Source organism: Hyla sarda, chromosome 7 (assembly GCF_029499605.1).
Source record: "Hyla sarda isolate aHylSar1 chromosome 7, aHylSar1.hap1, whole genome shotgun sequence".
Lineage (NCBI taxonomy): Eukaryota > Metazoa > Chordata > Amphibia > Anura > Hylidae > Hyla > Hyla sarda.
Genome location: NC_079195.1, coordinates 78248247 through 78265616, shown reverse-complemented (window position 1 = coordinate 78265616; position 17370 = coordinate 78248247). Strand labels below are relative to the sequence as shown.

General features: G+C 41.7%; 1 protein-coding gene across 3 annotated transcripts in view; it reads left to right on the top strand.

The window, feature by feature from the left end:
• The first annotated feature begins 4944 nt into the window (after nucleotides 1–4944).
• Nucleotides 4945–17370, top strand: part of WDR11 (WD repeat domain 11) — a 136566-nt gene continuing 124140 nt past the window's right edge. The window contains exons 1-3 of one of the 3 annotated variants that reach the window (XM_056529750.1): nucleotides 4945–5189; nucleotides 11548–11659; nucleotides 16745–16898. In XM_056529750.1, coding sequence (XP_056385725.1) covers nucleotides 5104–5189; nucleotides 11548–11659; nucleotides 16745–16898 — 352 coding nt within the window. In that variant the 5' untranslated portion in view covers nucleotides 4945–5103. The remainder of the gene's footprint in view (nucleotides 5190–11547; nucleotides 11660–16744; nucleotides 16899–17370) is intronic. The other 2 variants (XM_056529748.1, XM_056529749.1) reach the window with 2 other exon arrangements.

The window sequence follows — 17370 nt, the reverse complement described above, 5'->3', positions numbered from 1 at the left end:
GGGAATTTGTGCTTATATTGTACCAGTCTGGAGCACTTTCTCAAAGACTGTACTATATGTCCTCAGCATCCGGGACACGCTCGCACCTAGGAAACATTGGAGAAGAGTCCCTAGGGGTGAATACTACCTCTCCTTGTTTGACCATGCCGGTTCTAGTTTATACTCCTGACAAGACATCTTTCTCCGCTTCTGCCTTTTTGGACCCTGGTTCCGCTGGAGATTTTATTGATGCCTCCTTTGTCCATAAACATTGTCTCCTTGTGTCTTGACTTCCTAAGCCTTTGTACATTTCTTCTGTCATTGGAGAAAACCCGAACTGTACGGTGCTATTTCGCACTGAACCTCTCATTATGCAAGTGGGCGTGTTACATAAGGAAGAGATTGAGTAACATATACTTCCTCATTGTATTTCAGAGCTTCTTCTCGGTCTTCCTTGGCTTCAATGTCACACTCCACTTCTTGACTGGAAATCTGGTGAGGTCACCCGCTTGGGACCTTATTGCCAAAATCACTGCTTAAGTTTGTCTCACCACCTTCTTCTATGCCGGGTCTGCCTCTTCCATATGAAGATTATTCTGACGTATTCTGCAAAAAGCAAGCCGAGATTCTTCCACCACTTCGTCCCTACAACTGTTCCATTGACTTACAGCCTGATCGTCTTCGGGGGGGCCATGGTCTTCTCCAAGTTGGATTTGCGGGCAGCATATAATCTTATTCGTATCCGTGAAGGAGACAAATGGAAGACAGCCTTTAATACCCGAGATGGACACTTTGAGTATCTTGTGATGCCTTTTGGTCTCTGTAACGCTTCAGCAGTCTTCCAAGAATATGTCAACAATATCTTTCAAGATCTTCTTTACTCGTCTGTTGTGGTGTACCTTGATGACATCTTGATCTGCTCATCCAATTTTGAGGAGCATCGCTCTCATGTCCATCTGGTCCTACACGATCCCTATTACAGGGAGACTTCCCTAAAACTTAACTTTTAATGGTGCTCTAATAAAATAGCTTGTGACCAAAACGTTAAAAACTCATGTCAGGGCTCACTGTAATCTGGTAACTGTGAGTAAGATCACTAAGGTAAATGTATAGGGAACTGCAGTTTCCCTTTATCTAAGTGAACCTAGACAGATTTAAAACACTGACATTTTCCCCCCTCTACTAGTTTCGGCGCTGCTGCACCGTCCTCAGGAGGAACAATGGGCAAAATTGTTCCATTGTTCCTCCTGACGACGGTGCAGTAGCGCCAAAACTAGTAGAGGGGGGCAAATGTCAGTGTTTTAAATCTGTCTAGGTTCACTTAGATAAAGGGAAACTGCAGTTCCCTATAAATTTACCTTAGTGATTTTACTTACAGTTACCAGATTACAGTGAGCCCTGACATGAGTTTTTAACGTTTTGGTCAAAAACTATTTTATTAGAGCACCATTAAAAGTTTTAGGGAAGTCTCCCTGTAATAGGGATCTTGTGCCCTGGGCTTTTCCAATTTTGAGGAGCATCGCTCTCATGTCCGTCTGGTCCTACACGATCCCTATTACAGGGAGACTTCCCTAAAACTTAACTTTTAATGGTGCTCTAATAAAATAGTTTGTGACCAAAACGTTAAAAACTCATGTCAGGGCTCACTGTAATCTGGTAACTGTGAGGAACAATGGGCAAAATTGTTCCATTGTACCTCCTGAGGACGGTGCAGTAGCGCCGAAACTAGTAGAGGGGGGCAAATGTCAGTGTTTTAAATCTATCTAGGTTCACTTAGATAAAGGGAAACTGCAGTTCCCTATAAATTTACCTTAGTGATCTTACTCACAGTTACCAGATTACAGTGAGCCCTGACATGAGTTTTTAACGTTTTGGTCACAAACTTTTTTATTAGAGCACCATTAAAAGTTTTAGGGAAGTCTCCCTGTAATAGGGATCTTGTGCCCTGGGCTTTTCCTGCCCGGGCTTTAGTAATTTTTTGTAGAAAGTGATCCCTGACTTCCTTTGGGGACCAGTTGTGTTAAACGTCTGGTCCTACAGCGCCTCTGGGAGAATCATCTTTAAGCCAAACTTGAAAAATACCTATTGGAGAGATCATGTCTGCCGTCCCTGGGTTACATTGTTTCCCATCAAGGTCTTCAGATGGATCCTGACAAACTGACTGCTGTGTTGAATTGGCCTCATCCTACTGGTCTACAGGCTATACAACTTTGCTTTGCCAATTATTATCAGTTCATCCCTCATTTTTCTTCCTTGGTAGCTCCGATTGTGGCTCTCACTAAGAAAAACTGTAACCCCAAGACTTGGCCTCTTGAGGCCGAAGAGGCCTTCACTTGCTTAACCCCTTAACGAAGCAGGACGTAAATGTACGTCCTGGTTTGGTGGTACTTAATGCAACAGGACATGCATTTACGTTCTATACATGACCTCGAGCATCGGAGCGATGCTCGGGTCATGCGTGGCAGGTCCCGGCTGCTGATAGCAGCCAAGGACCCACCGGTAATGGCCGACATCCACGATTGTGCGGATGTCTGCCATTAACCCCTCAGATGCCGTGATCAATACAGAATGGGAGATCCGATCATCCAGAACGGCAGACGGAGGTCCCCTCACCTGCCTCTGCTGCCTTCCACGGGTCTTCTGCTCTGGTCTGAGATTGAGCAGAACAGAGCAGAAGATGCCCGATAGCACTGATCAGTGCTATGCCGAATGCATAGCACTGAACAGTATTAGCAATCGAATGATTGCTATAAATAGTCCCCTATGAAACCGACCTATGGCTGGAGTCAAAACACACACAGCAATTTGATTAGTTTAAAGCACTGAAAAAGGTTCACATTTTTTATTATATTCTTTCTGGGTCACTACTGGTTTCGGTAAGGTAGGTCTAAAATACTGTATGTGCATTGAGCTTAAAGGATAAGTATCATGAAGAAAAACGAATCCCCTATTTGAAGGAAACGGGATAAGTTTTAGATTGTGGGGGGTCCGAGCACTGAGACCACCCGCAATCTCTTGTTTGGAGCGCCGGTTCTCCAGCACAGGAGCACGTCACGACCCCTGTTAGAAGCGGAGGCCGCCACACCCCCTCCATAAAGCTCTATGGGAGAGCCATTCAACAATCTTCGGCTCTCCCATAGAGCTTTACGGAGGGGGCGTGGCGGCCACCGCTCCTGTGCTGGAGAACCAAGGCTCCAAACAGGAGATTACAGGGGGGCTCAGCAATCTTCCAATAGGGGTTGTGTTTTCTTCATGATACTTATCATTTAAAGTAGTATTCTAGCATAACAAAACGTATCTCCTATCCGCAAGAGTAGGGGGCACTCCAAAATAAAAGTGGGAGGGGTTGCACTTTTTGATGCAGTATTTTGTGTCAAGCCAGAATTGGATACAGCTGGAAGAAGTACTGTATAAGACACTGTTCACACTACAGATATTCTACTTGAAAATTCTGAATGGAATCTGTTTATATCACCCTCCAATGTTTTTAATGGGATTCTGCTGTTTGTTTTCCACTGCACAATTTCCATGGCAGAATTTCCATCACCATCACATATCTGGATTCCGGCAAAATAATTAACATGTTGATTTTTTTGTCAGAAAAGCCCATTGGTTATTTGGACTTTAATTTTCAACACTTATTTTTGTGGTAAAATTCAGCACGAAATAAGAACCGATTCCGGGATGGGCAGATCTGCTGAGGAAATGAAGTGGGCACCATCCATTGCGCGGACGTGCACTGTCTCCATGAAAGGCAATGCAGTCAGGTGGAATTTATGCCAAAAGAATGAACATGTTCACTCTTTTGGCGGGTCCTGAATCTTGAACTTCCGCTGTGGAATTCTGCTGCAAGTGGAATTCTGCGGCGAATTTAGTCGCCGGAAATTCAGCAGTGTGGATGGGCCCTAAGTTCTAGAGCTCCAATGCAGATGTAAACCTAGCATAGCAACCAATCACAGCTCAGCTTTCATTTCTTAAACAGCTCTGGTTAAATGAAAGCTAAACTGTGGTTGGCCGCTATGGGCGAATATGACAGTTTTTCTTTAAGGCTGGGTTCACCTTATAATTGTGCATACGCCGACAACCTGTTTGTATACGTGCACGGACAGTTAGTGACTACATTCTGGTCCTTTTCCATATACGTGTTTTGTCTCAGACACAAAAGGGTGGGTAGCAGCAACCAAGAAAATGACCAGAACAAAGGAGGAGATTTATCAAATCCTGTCCAGAGGAAAAGTTGCTGAGTTGCCCATAGCAACCAATCAGATCGCTTCTTTTATTTTTGAAAAGGCCTCTGAAAAATGAAAGAAGCAATCTGATTGGTTGCTATGGGCAACTCAGCAACTTGGAAAGGTTTTGATAAATCTCCCCCAAAGTCACTAGCTTACTATGGTTAGACCATTGAAGTCAAAGGGTGCCTGTACATGTTTGTGTAGGTTGGCATCGCATGTACCAATGTTTTGTACCAATGTTTCCTAACGAGGGTGCCTCCAGCTGTTGCAAAACTACAACTACAAGTTACAGTTTTGCAAGAACTGGAGAAACACTGGTTAGGTATCACTGTCATATACATAAAGGAGTTGTGTGTAAACCCAGCCTTAGACATTATTTTTTATAAACATTGACCCATTCTGCCAAGGTGAGTTTTTCAGAGCTGCAACAAGACGTCAGCAGCTTGTTGACTAACTTTGTGTATGTTGCCCAAAGCAACCAAGCAGGATGTAGCTTTGATCGTCTAACCAGGACTGTTATTATAAGACCATATGGTCTTGGTAGGACATATAAAAGTACATATTGCTCTTTTTGAGTTATGTGAATTAGCACAAAGTACATAAAAAGCTTTCCAAATTCTTCTAACAAAACTGAAATAATAAGTAGATAAAATACTAAAGGAAATGAGAAATAAAGCACTAGTACACAGAATTAAAAGTCATTCTAAAGCAAAGCGCTGCACATACCTCCCTTAACAAAGATGGCCACGGCAGTATCACAGCGCGTGACGTCACGTCTGGCCGGAAGTAGATGCGTGAATCCTTGTCAGGATCAGGAAGTGTCCTGTAAACATGGAGGCCGGGTCCCTGCCAGCTGTCATTTAACTCAGTTCTTCATCCCTGCGGTCCGGCCATGATTCCCTTTACCGTCAATATTAAACTGTCCACCAGGACGCTGACCGGAGCTCTCACCCAGCACAACAAGGGGGCGCTAGACTGGTAAGTGATTGCAGGAGGGAGTGTAACACGTGAAGAACTACAAGTACCAAAACAGCTGATTGGAAGTGTAGTGAATGAGACGCATAATGTGCATCATTAGGGCTGTAGGTGTGATGGACGTTACAGCCTAGATGTTACAGTGTAAAGCAGTGATCCTCAACCTGTGGCTCTGCAGCAAAACTACAACTCCCAGCATGCCCTGACAACTAGAATTTGTTTTACTTGGAGTAATTTTAAATACTTTTTCAGTATGTAACTCACTCCCATAGGCTGCAATGCAGTTTTAGTGAGATTGGTCTTTGAGTGAGCTGCATAACCTGTAGTTGTGAAATGGTAGAGGGTCTTGTGTATGTCTTGTGCTTACCTCTTTTAGGTGATGTGCCAGGCATGGGATAGGCTCCATATTGGATGTAAATTCATCATAGAAATGGTTCTATAATGCTGCCTTCATTTCCCATAAATCTTCTAGCTTTTTTGCATTGATAGGACTTATTGATCATTTTTAAATGATATAAAAAGTGACCAAAAATGCACTATTTTGGACTTTGGAATTTTTTTGCGCGCACGCCATTGACCGAGCGGTTTAATTAATGATATATTTTTATAATTCGGACATTTCCGCACGCATGGGATAGGCTCCATATTGGATGTAAATTCATCATAGAAATGGTTCTATAATGCTGCCTTCATTTCCCATAAATCTTCTAGCTGGGGGTGTAGAGTTTGATCACAGCACCTGGTCATCAAATCATGCTTCTAGTCTATAGGGGAAAGGATAGGGGATAAGTAGCTGATCGTGGGGGGTATCAGCAACTTATCTCCTATCCTGGGGAAAAGTTATTTTTCACCGTAGACCTCCTTTAAGCCAGATGAACACATTAGAACAGTGTTTCCCAACCAGGGTGCCTCCTGCTGTTGCAAAACTTCAACTCCCAGCATGCCCGGCACCAAACATTGCATTAGACTTATAAGTGGTTGAGGTGAGTACACACCACATTCAGTGCTCATGTGTTTTCTTATACAAAGTGTGTGTGCCTTTTAGCTGTAGGCATTGGATTTTTACTGCAATTTGGCTGTTTCTGCTGCAGTTTTCTAAAATCGAGGTAAATATACAATTGCTATAGATGAGTTTCTATTTTTACAAAATTTTGGAAAAGTCACAGCAAAAACAAACACAAAAAAAGGCCAGCAAGAAACACTGGCCCTGATTTACTAAAAATGGAGTGTAGGTTTCTTTTTGGGTTTTAATTCCCTACAATTTATTTTCCACGGTATTTACTAAGGTTTCCCTACATTTTCCACTTTCCCTACATTTTGCTTTTTTTACACAGGCTCTGATCTGTCAGGTTTTCCTCAGCTCAAATCCACCACATTTTCTGTGTAAACCTTAGTAAATAAGTTGTTTTTTGGTGAAAATGTTGGGGACACGGCCACTTTCCCCGACCACCACGCCCCTTTTTTCGGGTCTTCTCAGTAAAATGGAGAGTTAGGCTAGGTTCAGACTACGGAATTTCCGCCTGCAATTTCAAAGAGGAAATTCCGCTTGCTAAAATGTACTGTATAGTGAATGGGTTTCCGTTCATAAATTCACACTTGGAATTTGTGAATGGAAAATCTGCTTGGAAATTTCCTCCTGAAGAAAGGCGGTGCTCTTTCTTCACGCGGAAATCCACGCGGAACACATTACAGTCTATTGGAGCCTGCAGTGTCCACGCGGTCCTAGCGCCGACTGATTCAGTCAGCGCTGGCCGCACTCGTAATCTCCGGGTGGAAATTTTCTGCCCAGAGTTTCCGTAGTCTGAACCTAGCCTTAGTCAGTTTTTTTCCCTATTCTGGTGCAAATTCTGGTGCACAACCCAACTTAACATGTCGAGTTTACAATAGTAAATCAGGGCCAATGTGTGAACAAAGCCTCAGGGAAAGTGTATAACTACTATATATTCTCATCCCATTGAGATAACTGCAGCAGTATACGGATCTAAAAGGGGAGCAATCTGTGAGTTGTCAGAAGGTCACAGGAAGCCAGCTGACCCAAAACTTGACTTCCTTTTTGATGCATGAAGCCATGTAACTTTCTGGGAGCCAAACTGTTGATCACATGACCCAGTTACAGTAAAGAAATTCATAGATGCAGTTGTGCTGGAATAAAGCAAATGGAGCTGTAAGACTAGTCATGGTGAGTGTGCATGATGTGGGCAAAAAAACAAAAACAAACCCAGAGTGCTTCTTTAACCCTTTAAGGACCAAGCCCATTTTGACCTTAAAGGGGTACTCCGCCCCTAGACATCTTATCCCCTATCCAAAGGATAGGGAATAAGATGCCTGATCGCAAGGGTCCCGCCCCTGGGAACCCTCGCGATCTCTCCTGCAGCACCCCTGTCATTTAGTGCACAGAGCGAGCTTTGCTCAGTGCCTGATGACTGGCGATGCAGGGGCCGGAGGATCATGATGTCACGACCCGCCCCCTCAATGTAAGTCTATGGGATGTGGTGATTTGTGGCCTAAAGAGCATTTGAGAGTAGGAATTGTATACATTTTAGATAGGGGGGTTCAACCTATGAGCCAACAGCCAACCAGGCTTATCCCATTGAGATGGACACAATATAGATTTTTTTGTTTTGCAAACTTTGTACTGCTATATTAGTGAAACATATATGAAAGAGGTACACCAGATAGCAAAAAATACTCATATATTGTCCCTTCATGGCCACCAGACCAACTGTATTGTAATATACACTTATTACCTGTACTGGGCCATTTTCCCTGCTGGAATATGCTGCGGCATAATTGAAGAAAAACCTGCCATCCTCTGTCCACTTTGGGGGAGATTTATCAAAACCTGTCCAGAGGAAAAGTTTGAGTTGCCCATAGCAACCAATCAGATCGCTTCTTTTATTTTTGAACAGGCCTCAGAAAAATGAAAGAAGCGATCTGATTCGTTGCTATGGGCAACTCAGAAACTTTTTCTCTGGACAGGTTTTAATAGATCCCCTCATTTGTCTCCAAACCCCTCCCACTCAGAGACAGAGATCATGTGATACTTTGTACTGGCTTTTAACGTCTACGCCTTGTAAGCCACACCTCTTCAGACCTCATACTGACAAGCCACGCCCACTTTCTAATGGATAACCCCTTTCAGTTCAGTCTTACTGGCCTCGATCTTGCAAACCAGATGGGCCCTAATTGAAATTTATCTATCTAATTCCTATTCACAGATGTTTGCTTAGTCTGGTTGACTAGTAAATTGGTTTTATTTTCTTCCTCTCTGTAAAATGTTGAGACCATGATCCAGCCTTCAAGTACTCCAGTGGAAAACTTTTTCTTTTTCTTTTTAATCAACTGGTGCCAGAAAGATAAACAGATTTGTAAATTACTTCTATTAAGAAATCTTAATCCTTCCAGTATTTATCAGCTGCTGAATACTACAGAGGATATTATTTTCTTTTTGGAACACAGAACTGTCTGCTGACATCACGAGCACAGTGCTCTCTGCTGACATCTCTGTCCATTTTAAGAACTCTCCAGAGTAGGAGAAAATCCCCATAGCAAACATATGCTGCTCTGGACAGTTCCTAAAATTGACAGAGATGTCAGCAGAGAGCACTATGTTCCAAAAAGAAAATAATTTCCTCTGTAGTATTCAGTAGCTAATAGGTACTGGAAGGATTAAGATGTTTTTCAATAGAAGTAATTTACAAATCTGTTTAACTTTCTGGCACCAGTTGATTTAAAAAAAAAAAATATATATATATATATATAAATTCCACAGGAGTACCCCTTTAATGTATACAACTGTTTGCCGTGGCAATAAGGAGGGACACTACAAAAAAAATTCTATAGTTACTAAAACTGGATCATGATCCAATCAAGGAACTAAATACATTTTTGCTTTTAGATAAATGAATATGGAGCTGCACAGAGAGGAAAATCTGGTCTATTCTAGTAAAGGAGGAATGAGCTGATGAAAAATAAGTATGATCCCTAGAGGAAGATTTAAAGGGGTATTCCAGTTATTATTTTTATTTGACTATGCTACAGGGGCTGTAAAGTTAGTGTAGTTCATAATATAGTGTCTGTACCTGTGTGTGACGGTTTTCTCACAATTCTTCAGTGATTTTCACCCCAATATTTATTTTTACCAGCATACAAAATTACTGTTGTTTCAGATTTTTCCCAGGTTGCAATGCGGCCGAGACCTGACTCACTAGTCAGCTGATGACAGGGAACCTGTCTGCTTCAATGGGGGGAGTGATAGCTTGGTGGGAGGGAGATCAATCTGCAACTAATGCAACAGCTGTAGGCACCCTGATTGAAAACCATAGGTCTTTTGAATGGATGCAGCTCTTTTATGTTTCAATGGGTGGGGTAGCTGATGTCTGGGAGGGAGGAAAATGGAATTATGGGATTGGTAGTTAAAAAAAGAATACTCAAACAGGAAATACCAGTTCACGAAAAGCTAGCCACAATGTTATGGTAATCTCACAACATAGCCATTTAGCCCCAAGACAAGCACATATCCTTCCTAAGCATGTCCATTACTGTCTGGCAGGTACGTACTAATATCACCTTATGGTATAGTATGCTGAATACTACAGCGGAAATTCTTTTTTTTTTTTTGAAACGCAGAGCTGTCTGCTGACATCACGAGCACAGTGCTCTCTGCTGACATCTCTGTCCATTTTAGGAACTGCCCAGAACAGAATGTGTTTGCTATGGGGATTTCCTTTTACTCTGGGCAGTTCTTAAAATGGACAGAGATGTCAGCAGAGAGCACTGTGCTCATGATGTCAGCAGACAGCTCTGTGTTTCAAACGGAATAGAATTTCCACTGTAGTATTCAGCAGCTAATAAGTACAGGAAGGATTAAGATTTTTTAATAGAAGTAATTTACAAATCTGTTTAACTTTCTGGCACCAGTTGATTTAAAAAAAAAAAAGTTTTTCACCGGAGTACCCCTTTAACCGCTCGCCAAGCACCTAGCATATGATAAGACTGAAGAAGGCTACCTGAACGCAAGCTCTGTCCAGAAGATTTCAATTTTGATGCTCCCCTAAAAGTTTTATCTAGCGAGACATCCAAAGCTGAACTAAGATCACCTACCATAAAAACCTTCCCCTCCAAGTGATTAGCCAAAGTCTGAAATAAGGACTTCAAAATTAGTAGTTGTCCTACAAAATAACGGGCATTATAAGAAATAATTGTAACCGCATGCCTTGTATAGACCTATTGGCCAAGATATACCGTATTTTTCGCCCTATAGGATGCACCGGCGTATAAGACGCACCCAATTTATAGGTGCAAAATCTAAAAAAATAAAGATTTTTAACCCAATAGTGGTCTTCAATCTGCGGACCTCCAGATGTTGCAAAACTACAACTCCAAGCATGCCCGGACAGCCGTTGGCTGTCCGGGCATGCTGGGAGTTGTAGTTTTGCAACATCTGGAGGTCCGCAGATTGAAGACCACTGCATAGGAGGTAATACTCACGTGTCCCAGCCGCTCCGGACCCGTCACCGCTGCCCTGGATGTCACTCCATCGTTGTCGCCGTGTCCCCGTCGCTCCGGAATGTCTCTGCTGCCGGCCGGGTATCCTCGCTCTCCGTCACCGCCATCACGTCGTTACGCACGCCGACGCACGTACGCGACGACGTGATGATGAGGAAGGAGAGCGCCGGCCATACAGGGGATCCCTGAACGGAGAAGACACCGAGAAGGCAGATAAGGTCCCTCCCGGTGTCCTGTAAGCACTAACCCGGCTATTCAGTCGGGCTGTTCGGGACCGCCGCAGTGAAATCGCGGTGGTCCCGAACAGCCCGACTGAACAGCCGAGTTAGTGTCACTTTCCCTTCAGACGCGGCGGTGAGCTTTGATTGCCAAGTCTGAAGGGTTAATACAGGGCATCACCGCGATCGGTGATGTCCTGTATTAGCCGCGGGTCCCGGCCGTTGATGGCCACAGGGACCGCCGCGATAGGGGTGTATTCGCCGTATAAGACGCACTGACTTTTTCCCCCCAGTTTTGGGGAAGAAAAAGTGCGTCTTATACGGTGAAAAATACGGTACCTGCCATAAGAATCACGTATTACAATGTTGGAAACTAAATTAAAAAGAATATGCCCACTCTTTTCTTTTATGATTCCTTAGTTGGCTGGGTTTTCCATCTTGGCCAGAAGATACAGATCTATGGACAGCCTAGTGACAGCCTCTACTAAGGGTCACGTCTGGATTATTGTTTTTTTCAGAAAGAATTACAGAAGCTGCAAGTCAAGACCACAAATTTTTTATTAATTTACACTTAACGTAGTTGTTTGCTTCTTTTTTCTTCTTTTGTGTTGACTCTGACATCACTTTATTCACAGGGGCTGTCAAGGCCTAATTGCTTATGGCTGCCACTCACTGGTCCTTGTGGTGGACCCCAGCACCGCGCAGACACTTCAGGTCTTAGAAAAACACAAATCTGAAGTGGTTAAGGTAAGCAGGAACACTTGTTGGGTTGTGAGATGATGGCTTAGCTCTATACTGTAAAGTGTTGTGTATTGTCATTGTATAAGGAAGGAAACCATTATGAAGCCAGCTTTCTGGATCATATATGCACAGCATGGGAAGTTAGGTCTGTAGAATATTTGGGTTAAAGGTATTATCGAGATATTATATATATAATTTTTGTTAATTTTATTTTTTATAAATGTGCCTATGCTACCTGATAAAATAAAGTAATCAAACAAGCCTGCACTTACCCCTCTTGCTCCATTGCCACTCAGCCAATCACTGGCTGGGACGGGACACTGCCATGGCCAGTATTTGGCTGAGCGGCAGTATGATGTATTGCTTGCAGCTTTGGGAAGTGGAGTGCAGCGCAGACAAAGGGCCCTGATAACTGAGGCTGCAGGGGCAAGAGGAAGGTAAGTAATTTCTTTTATTTTTATTTTATGGGACAGCCTGGGCATATTTTAGTTATCAGCCAAGACAACCGCAACTGTATATACTGGTATAGGGTTTTTCATGGTGTGTAATGTCTGTGTTTTACAGTCTATTTGTTATATGTTCTTTTCAGTTCAACTTGTTTATTGAAGATATGTACATGAATACTTTTGTATGTATGCATGACCTGTTCACGTGTTAAAAACTCTTGAAAAAGAGTGGTGTTTATAACTTTCTGCTTGTATGCTATACAGAAAACTACGGAAAAAAAAATACGGAAAAATTCGCAAATTTGTTTTAACGCCACTTATTTTTAGAGAGGGTACATTAAGAACAGTTAAAATGATTGATAACTCATGACAATTATGAGATTGTGACTAAATATTTTAATCGAATAACAGCTGTACAAGATAACACAATGACAAAATGGGTATCATTGTAATCCTAAAGACCCAGAGAAAGGAGATACTATCCCCCCCCCCCCAAAAAAAAAAGGGGCAAAATTGCATGTAATCATTTTAGTTTGAACTATACATTGTATGGTTAGTTATGGCTCTTAGAAGGTGAGTAGGAGAAAATGACCCAGCTAGTTTTGGTCTCTTTAAGTGGTAATAACTTTGAACTGCTTTTACCAGGCAAAGTGATGATTCAGAGATTGTGAAAAATTTAAATTTTTTTTAATTTCTCTATGTTTGAAACTCTCTACTTGTAAGAGAAATAGTCATGCCCAAAAAATTGTTATGAGTGCACATCCACAACATGTCTACTTTATGCTGGCATAATTTGTTAAACATTCTTTTACTTTTTTACAACATTAGAAGGCTTATATTATTATGAGCATTTTTTTTCAAATTTTCTATAAAAGTTAAAAATCCAATTTTTACTTTGGGAACAATAACATTTTGAATGTGTGTGTGTGTGTGAGAAAATAAATATATACATTTTTTTTTTTTTTTATATATTATTATTATTTTTTTTTTGCTTCTCTACAACAGCTCCCCATAGTGTCTAGTGCCCAAAATATGCAGTATGCAGTACCAAGTTTTGGACACTAGGGAAAGCTGTTGTACATCTGAAAAAAAAAAAAACAAAAAAAAATAAGAAAATTAAAGTGAAAGTAAAGCATGCCGTCGGGCACAGCATCGGCAGCTCCGGACAGGTAAGGGACCCCGGGGGAAGGGGGACACTGGGGTCTCCTAGCAGAGCATTGTGTGTCCTGATCCCCATGATTGGGACACACACACACCATGCTGCTTAGGATTTTTATGTGCGAAACGCTGCCATCAGCTAGTCAGATTTGACTAGTTGATAGGAGCGATCGCTGTGAGGGGGGGGGGGGGGGAACGAAACCCCCCTAGGTCCCGAGGCAAGATGGCTGTCTATCAGTGATAGCCACCATCTTACCGGGTGCAGCACTGCACTTTTAGTGGCGGACAATATAATACATGACGTACATGTACGTCATGGGTCGGGAAAACCTTCCCTTCCATGACGTACATGTATGTCATAGGTCGGGAAGGGGTTAAAGAAAACAAATCTCCTGGCTAATCGCTCATTTTCTAAGCTATTCATACACAGCTTGATACCTGAACTCTTGTACATGTAATGTTCTGATGATGAAGTTGTAGAGTTTGGTTAGGTTGCACTCTCTGCTTGAGTCTATAAAACTGTCAGGTAATACATATCTTGAGCTCTTGAGTTCTTACTTAAAAGTAATTATATGTACATACATAAATATATACACATGCATAAACATATGTATATTTGATGTACTACATTACACGTGGTTATAGAGCAGAGATTCATCAGCATGGTTCTTTGTGTGTTGCATACATAACTTCTCTTCTGCACTTAGCCTCCCTGGAGTGTAAGATGGAGACGCATCCAGCCGTGGCTCCTTCCTCGATCTGCCTATGGCTTTAAGATAATTTAGTATGCGTCTGACAGCTGCTCCTGCATCCCTTCGACAGTCATGTCTTGCATAAAAGTGAACAAATTCCACTTACAGATTTAATGGATTTTATTCATGTAGTTTATTCCCTTTTTAACCTAGGTGGAACACTTGGAAATCATTCTCAATGGTAGATTAAAGTTTAATAGTTGTTTGATGTATCAAAGACTCTTCCTCTTGTTCCATATCATAGCTGAGAAATTGATGACTCAGGTCTGTGCCATGTCCTGATCATTAATCTGTATGGTAAAGGCAGCTGGAATCGAAATAAAATCTTCAACTGGGTCTGCCATTTCAATTTGGTAAACTCAAAGTATTACTATCATTTAAAAAAACTTTTGACTTCTCAGACAGACATGTCAAAAGTTTTGATTTGTCAAGGTCTCAGTGCTTAGACTCCCACCGATTGCTAGAGTTAGCCGGGAGAAGTGCGTTGCTTTGTGCTTCAATCGCCTGCTCGCCGCTCTATGCCACTCATTGCAGGAGATGTAGGTTTATGGAGTTTGTTTCCTGCAATGAGTCAGATCGAGCAATGCACCGGAGCAGGTCATCAATATCAGATCGCCGATCAGCAGTTTGCCAGAGCCTTGGCTCCTGTATATGCAGAGAACAAAGCTCGAAAGATATTTTCCATGTTTTGTTAGACCCAAATGCTTTAAAATGTGGGGCTTGTTGTGTGAATGCTGCTGCCAATCAGCAGTCTCACTTGTCATAGGCCGTACTTTTGGCATAATGGCTCCCATCACTGAGTGGTAATGTCAAAGTGCGGATCACCAAGGCTGACGATTGGCTGTGGCAGTCATGTGAAAACCCCACTAAAAGGAATACCAGGGTGCCAACAGGAGCTTGAACAAGTGATCACTGCGGGATCGGAAAGGCAAATAAGTAACTGCTGGTTTATTTCATAGGACTATTGGACTATTTTTTAAAAATGAATAAAACATGGACAACCCCTTTTTAGCAAACAGCTCTATACATTGTGTAGTTGCCATGCTGGGTTACTGCAACACAGCTTCTATTCACTTTCTGTATATATGGATGCAACAACTCTCGCAAAAAGATGATCGGCAGGCTACACCACAGATTTCATATTGATGGCCTAGCCTGAGGATAGATCATTAATGAATTTAGCCTGGAAAACCTTGTTAAAGGGGTACTCTGGTGGAAAATCGTTTTTTTTTTTTAAATCAAATGGTTCCAGAAAGTTAAACAGATTTGTAACTTACTTCTATTTAAAAATCTTAATCTTTCCAGTACTTATCAGCTGCTGTATGCTACAGAGGAAGTTCTTTTATTTTTGAATTTCTTTTCAGTCTGACCACAGTGTTCTCTGCTGACACCTCTGTCCATGTCGGGAACTGTCTAGAGTAGGAGCAAATTCCCAAAGCAAACCTCTCCTGCTCTGGACAGTTCCTGACATGGACAGAGGTGTCAGCAGAGAGCACTGTTGTCAGACAGAAAAGAAGAACTTCCTTTGGATCATACAGCAGCTGATAAGTACTTGAAGGGTTAATATTTTTTTAATAGAAGTAATTTACAAACCTGTTTAACTTTCTGGCACCAGTTGATTAAAAAGAAAAATGTTTTCTGCCGGATTACCCCTTTAAAATGAACTTTCATGCTGCCCAAACCCTAAGTCATAGAGGCGGATCTCATTGGCTTCTCCACTTCCCACTAGCCTTATAGAATGTGTGGGCAGATAAGAACCATTTGGCCCATCTAGTCTGCCCAATAATCTGAATCCTATGAATAGTCCCTGACCCTGTCTTATATGAAGGATAGCCTTATGCTTATCCCATACATGTTTAAACTCCTTCACTGTATTTAAAGTGACCACTTCTGCTGGAAGGCTATTCCATGCATCCACTACTCTCTCAGTAAAGTCATTCTTTCTGTTATTACTGCAGAAATATTTCCCCTCTAATATATCTATATCCTTCTAAAGATATGGCCTCCAGTAATGCGCACAATACTCCAGTACTTGATTTGATACATTTCTCCTTATTTGTATATAGTGAACCATCTATCGATCAAGGCTCTCCAGCAGGCAGAAGTCACCAAAAACTGCCCCAATAACTCCGGTCAAGGCAGCATAAACATGATGACAGATATCTTTTAAAAGTTCTATTAATGTCAACAGTGTATAGCATTAGAAACTAAAAATTTAATTTTCTTTTTTTTTTTTTCATGCCATCCATTCCATCGTCCTGAGATATGTCCCCAAGAAGATCCTCTGCTGAATTCAGTGAATCAAGCACAGGGGGCGGGACTACCTGACTTCACTTCACTAGGATGTGGAGTCACAGACAATGAATATGTAAATTGAGCTGACGAAGCCCCGCCCTCTGCGTACAATTCCCTGAATTCAGAAAAGGATCTTTTGGGGGACATATCTCAGGATCTACTGGACATATTTAAGTAAATGACCCCTCTTTGGACTCCTGTTCACCCACACTATAACATTGTGTATTGGGTTTAGTGTGGGAGTCCTGGTGGCAGGAAATTACAGTTTTGTATTTTACTTTTATTAAAATATCTTAGATAGTTGTATAGTTTGGTTTTGACTGTTTCTCTACACAGGCAGGAGTTGTCCCTTTCAAGTGACAAAAACATTTCCAAAAAACAATTTGTGATTTGCGCACTAATAAATGAACAGGTTGTGTTGAATGTATCTGTTTTTGCAGGTTAAATGGGCCAGAGAAAACTATCATCATAATTTGGGCTCACCCTATTCCCTACGTTTAGCATCTGCTGATGCCAGTGGAAAAATTGTGGTGTGGGATGTTACAACTGGTACAACTCGATGTGAAATACAAGAACACTCTAAACCCATTCATGGTAAAGTTGTCATTTTTGCAGTTCTTGCTTTCTTTTTCTACTATCTTTTTTCAAGTCTATCAACAAGGCATTGTCTTATAAACATTAGCATTGTTGATGACCTGTCCATTTATCCAGCAGCCCAGCTCAAGTTTACCCAGATGGAAAACTCCATAAAGATTTAAATGGGCACTGTCAGATCCAAAAACTTTTCATATGTTGTTACTGATGAAAATTAAAAACATTTTGTAATATGGTTGTTTGAAAAACTTTGAATATTTAATAAAGAACAGCTCCTGAAAATTTCACCACTAGGGGTTCCCATACCTCCTAGGACACTAACCAGTCCTGCAGCATCAGGCTTGTCCATGAGTCATGGACACGACACAAGAGGACTCCTGAAAAAGTCTGCATAAGTAGACACACATCTAACACTGTGAGCTGAAAAGAATGAAAAGAGCAATTTTTATAATAAATATAGGTGATGGCGGCA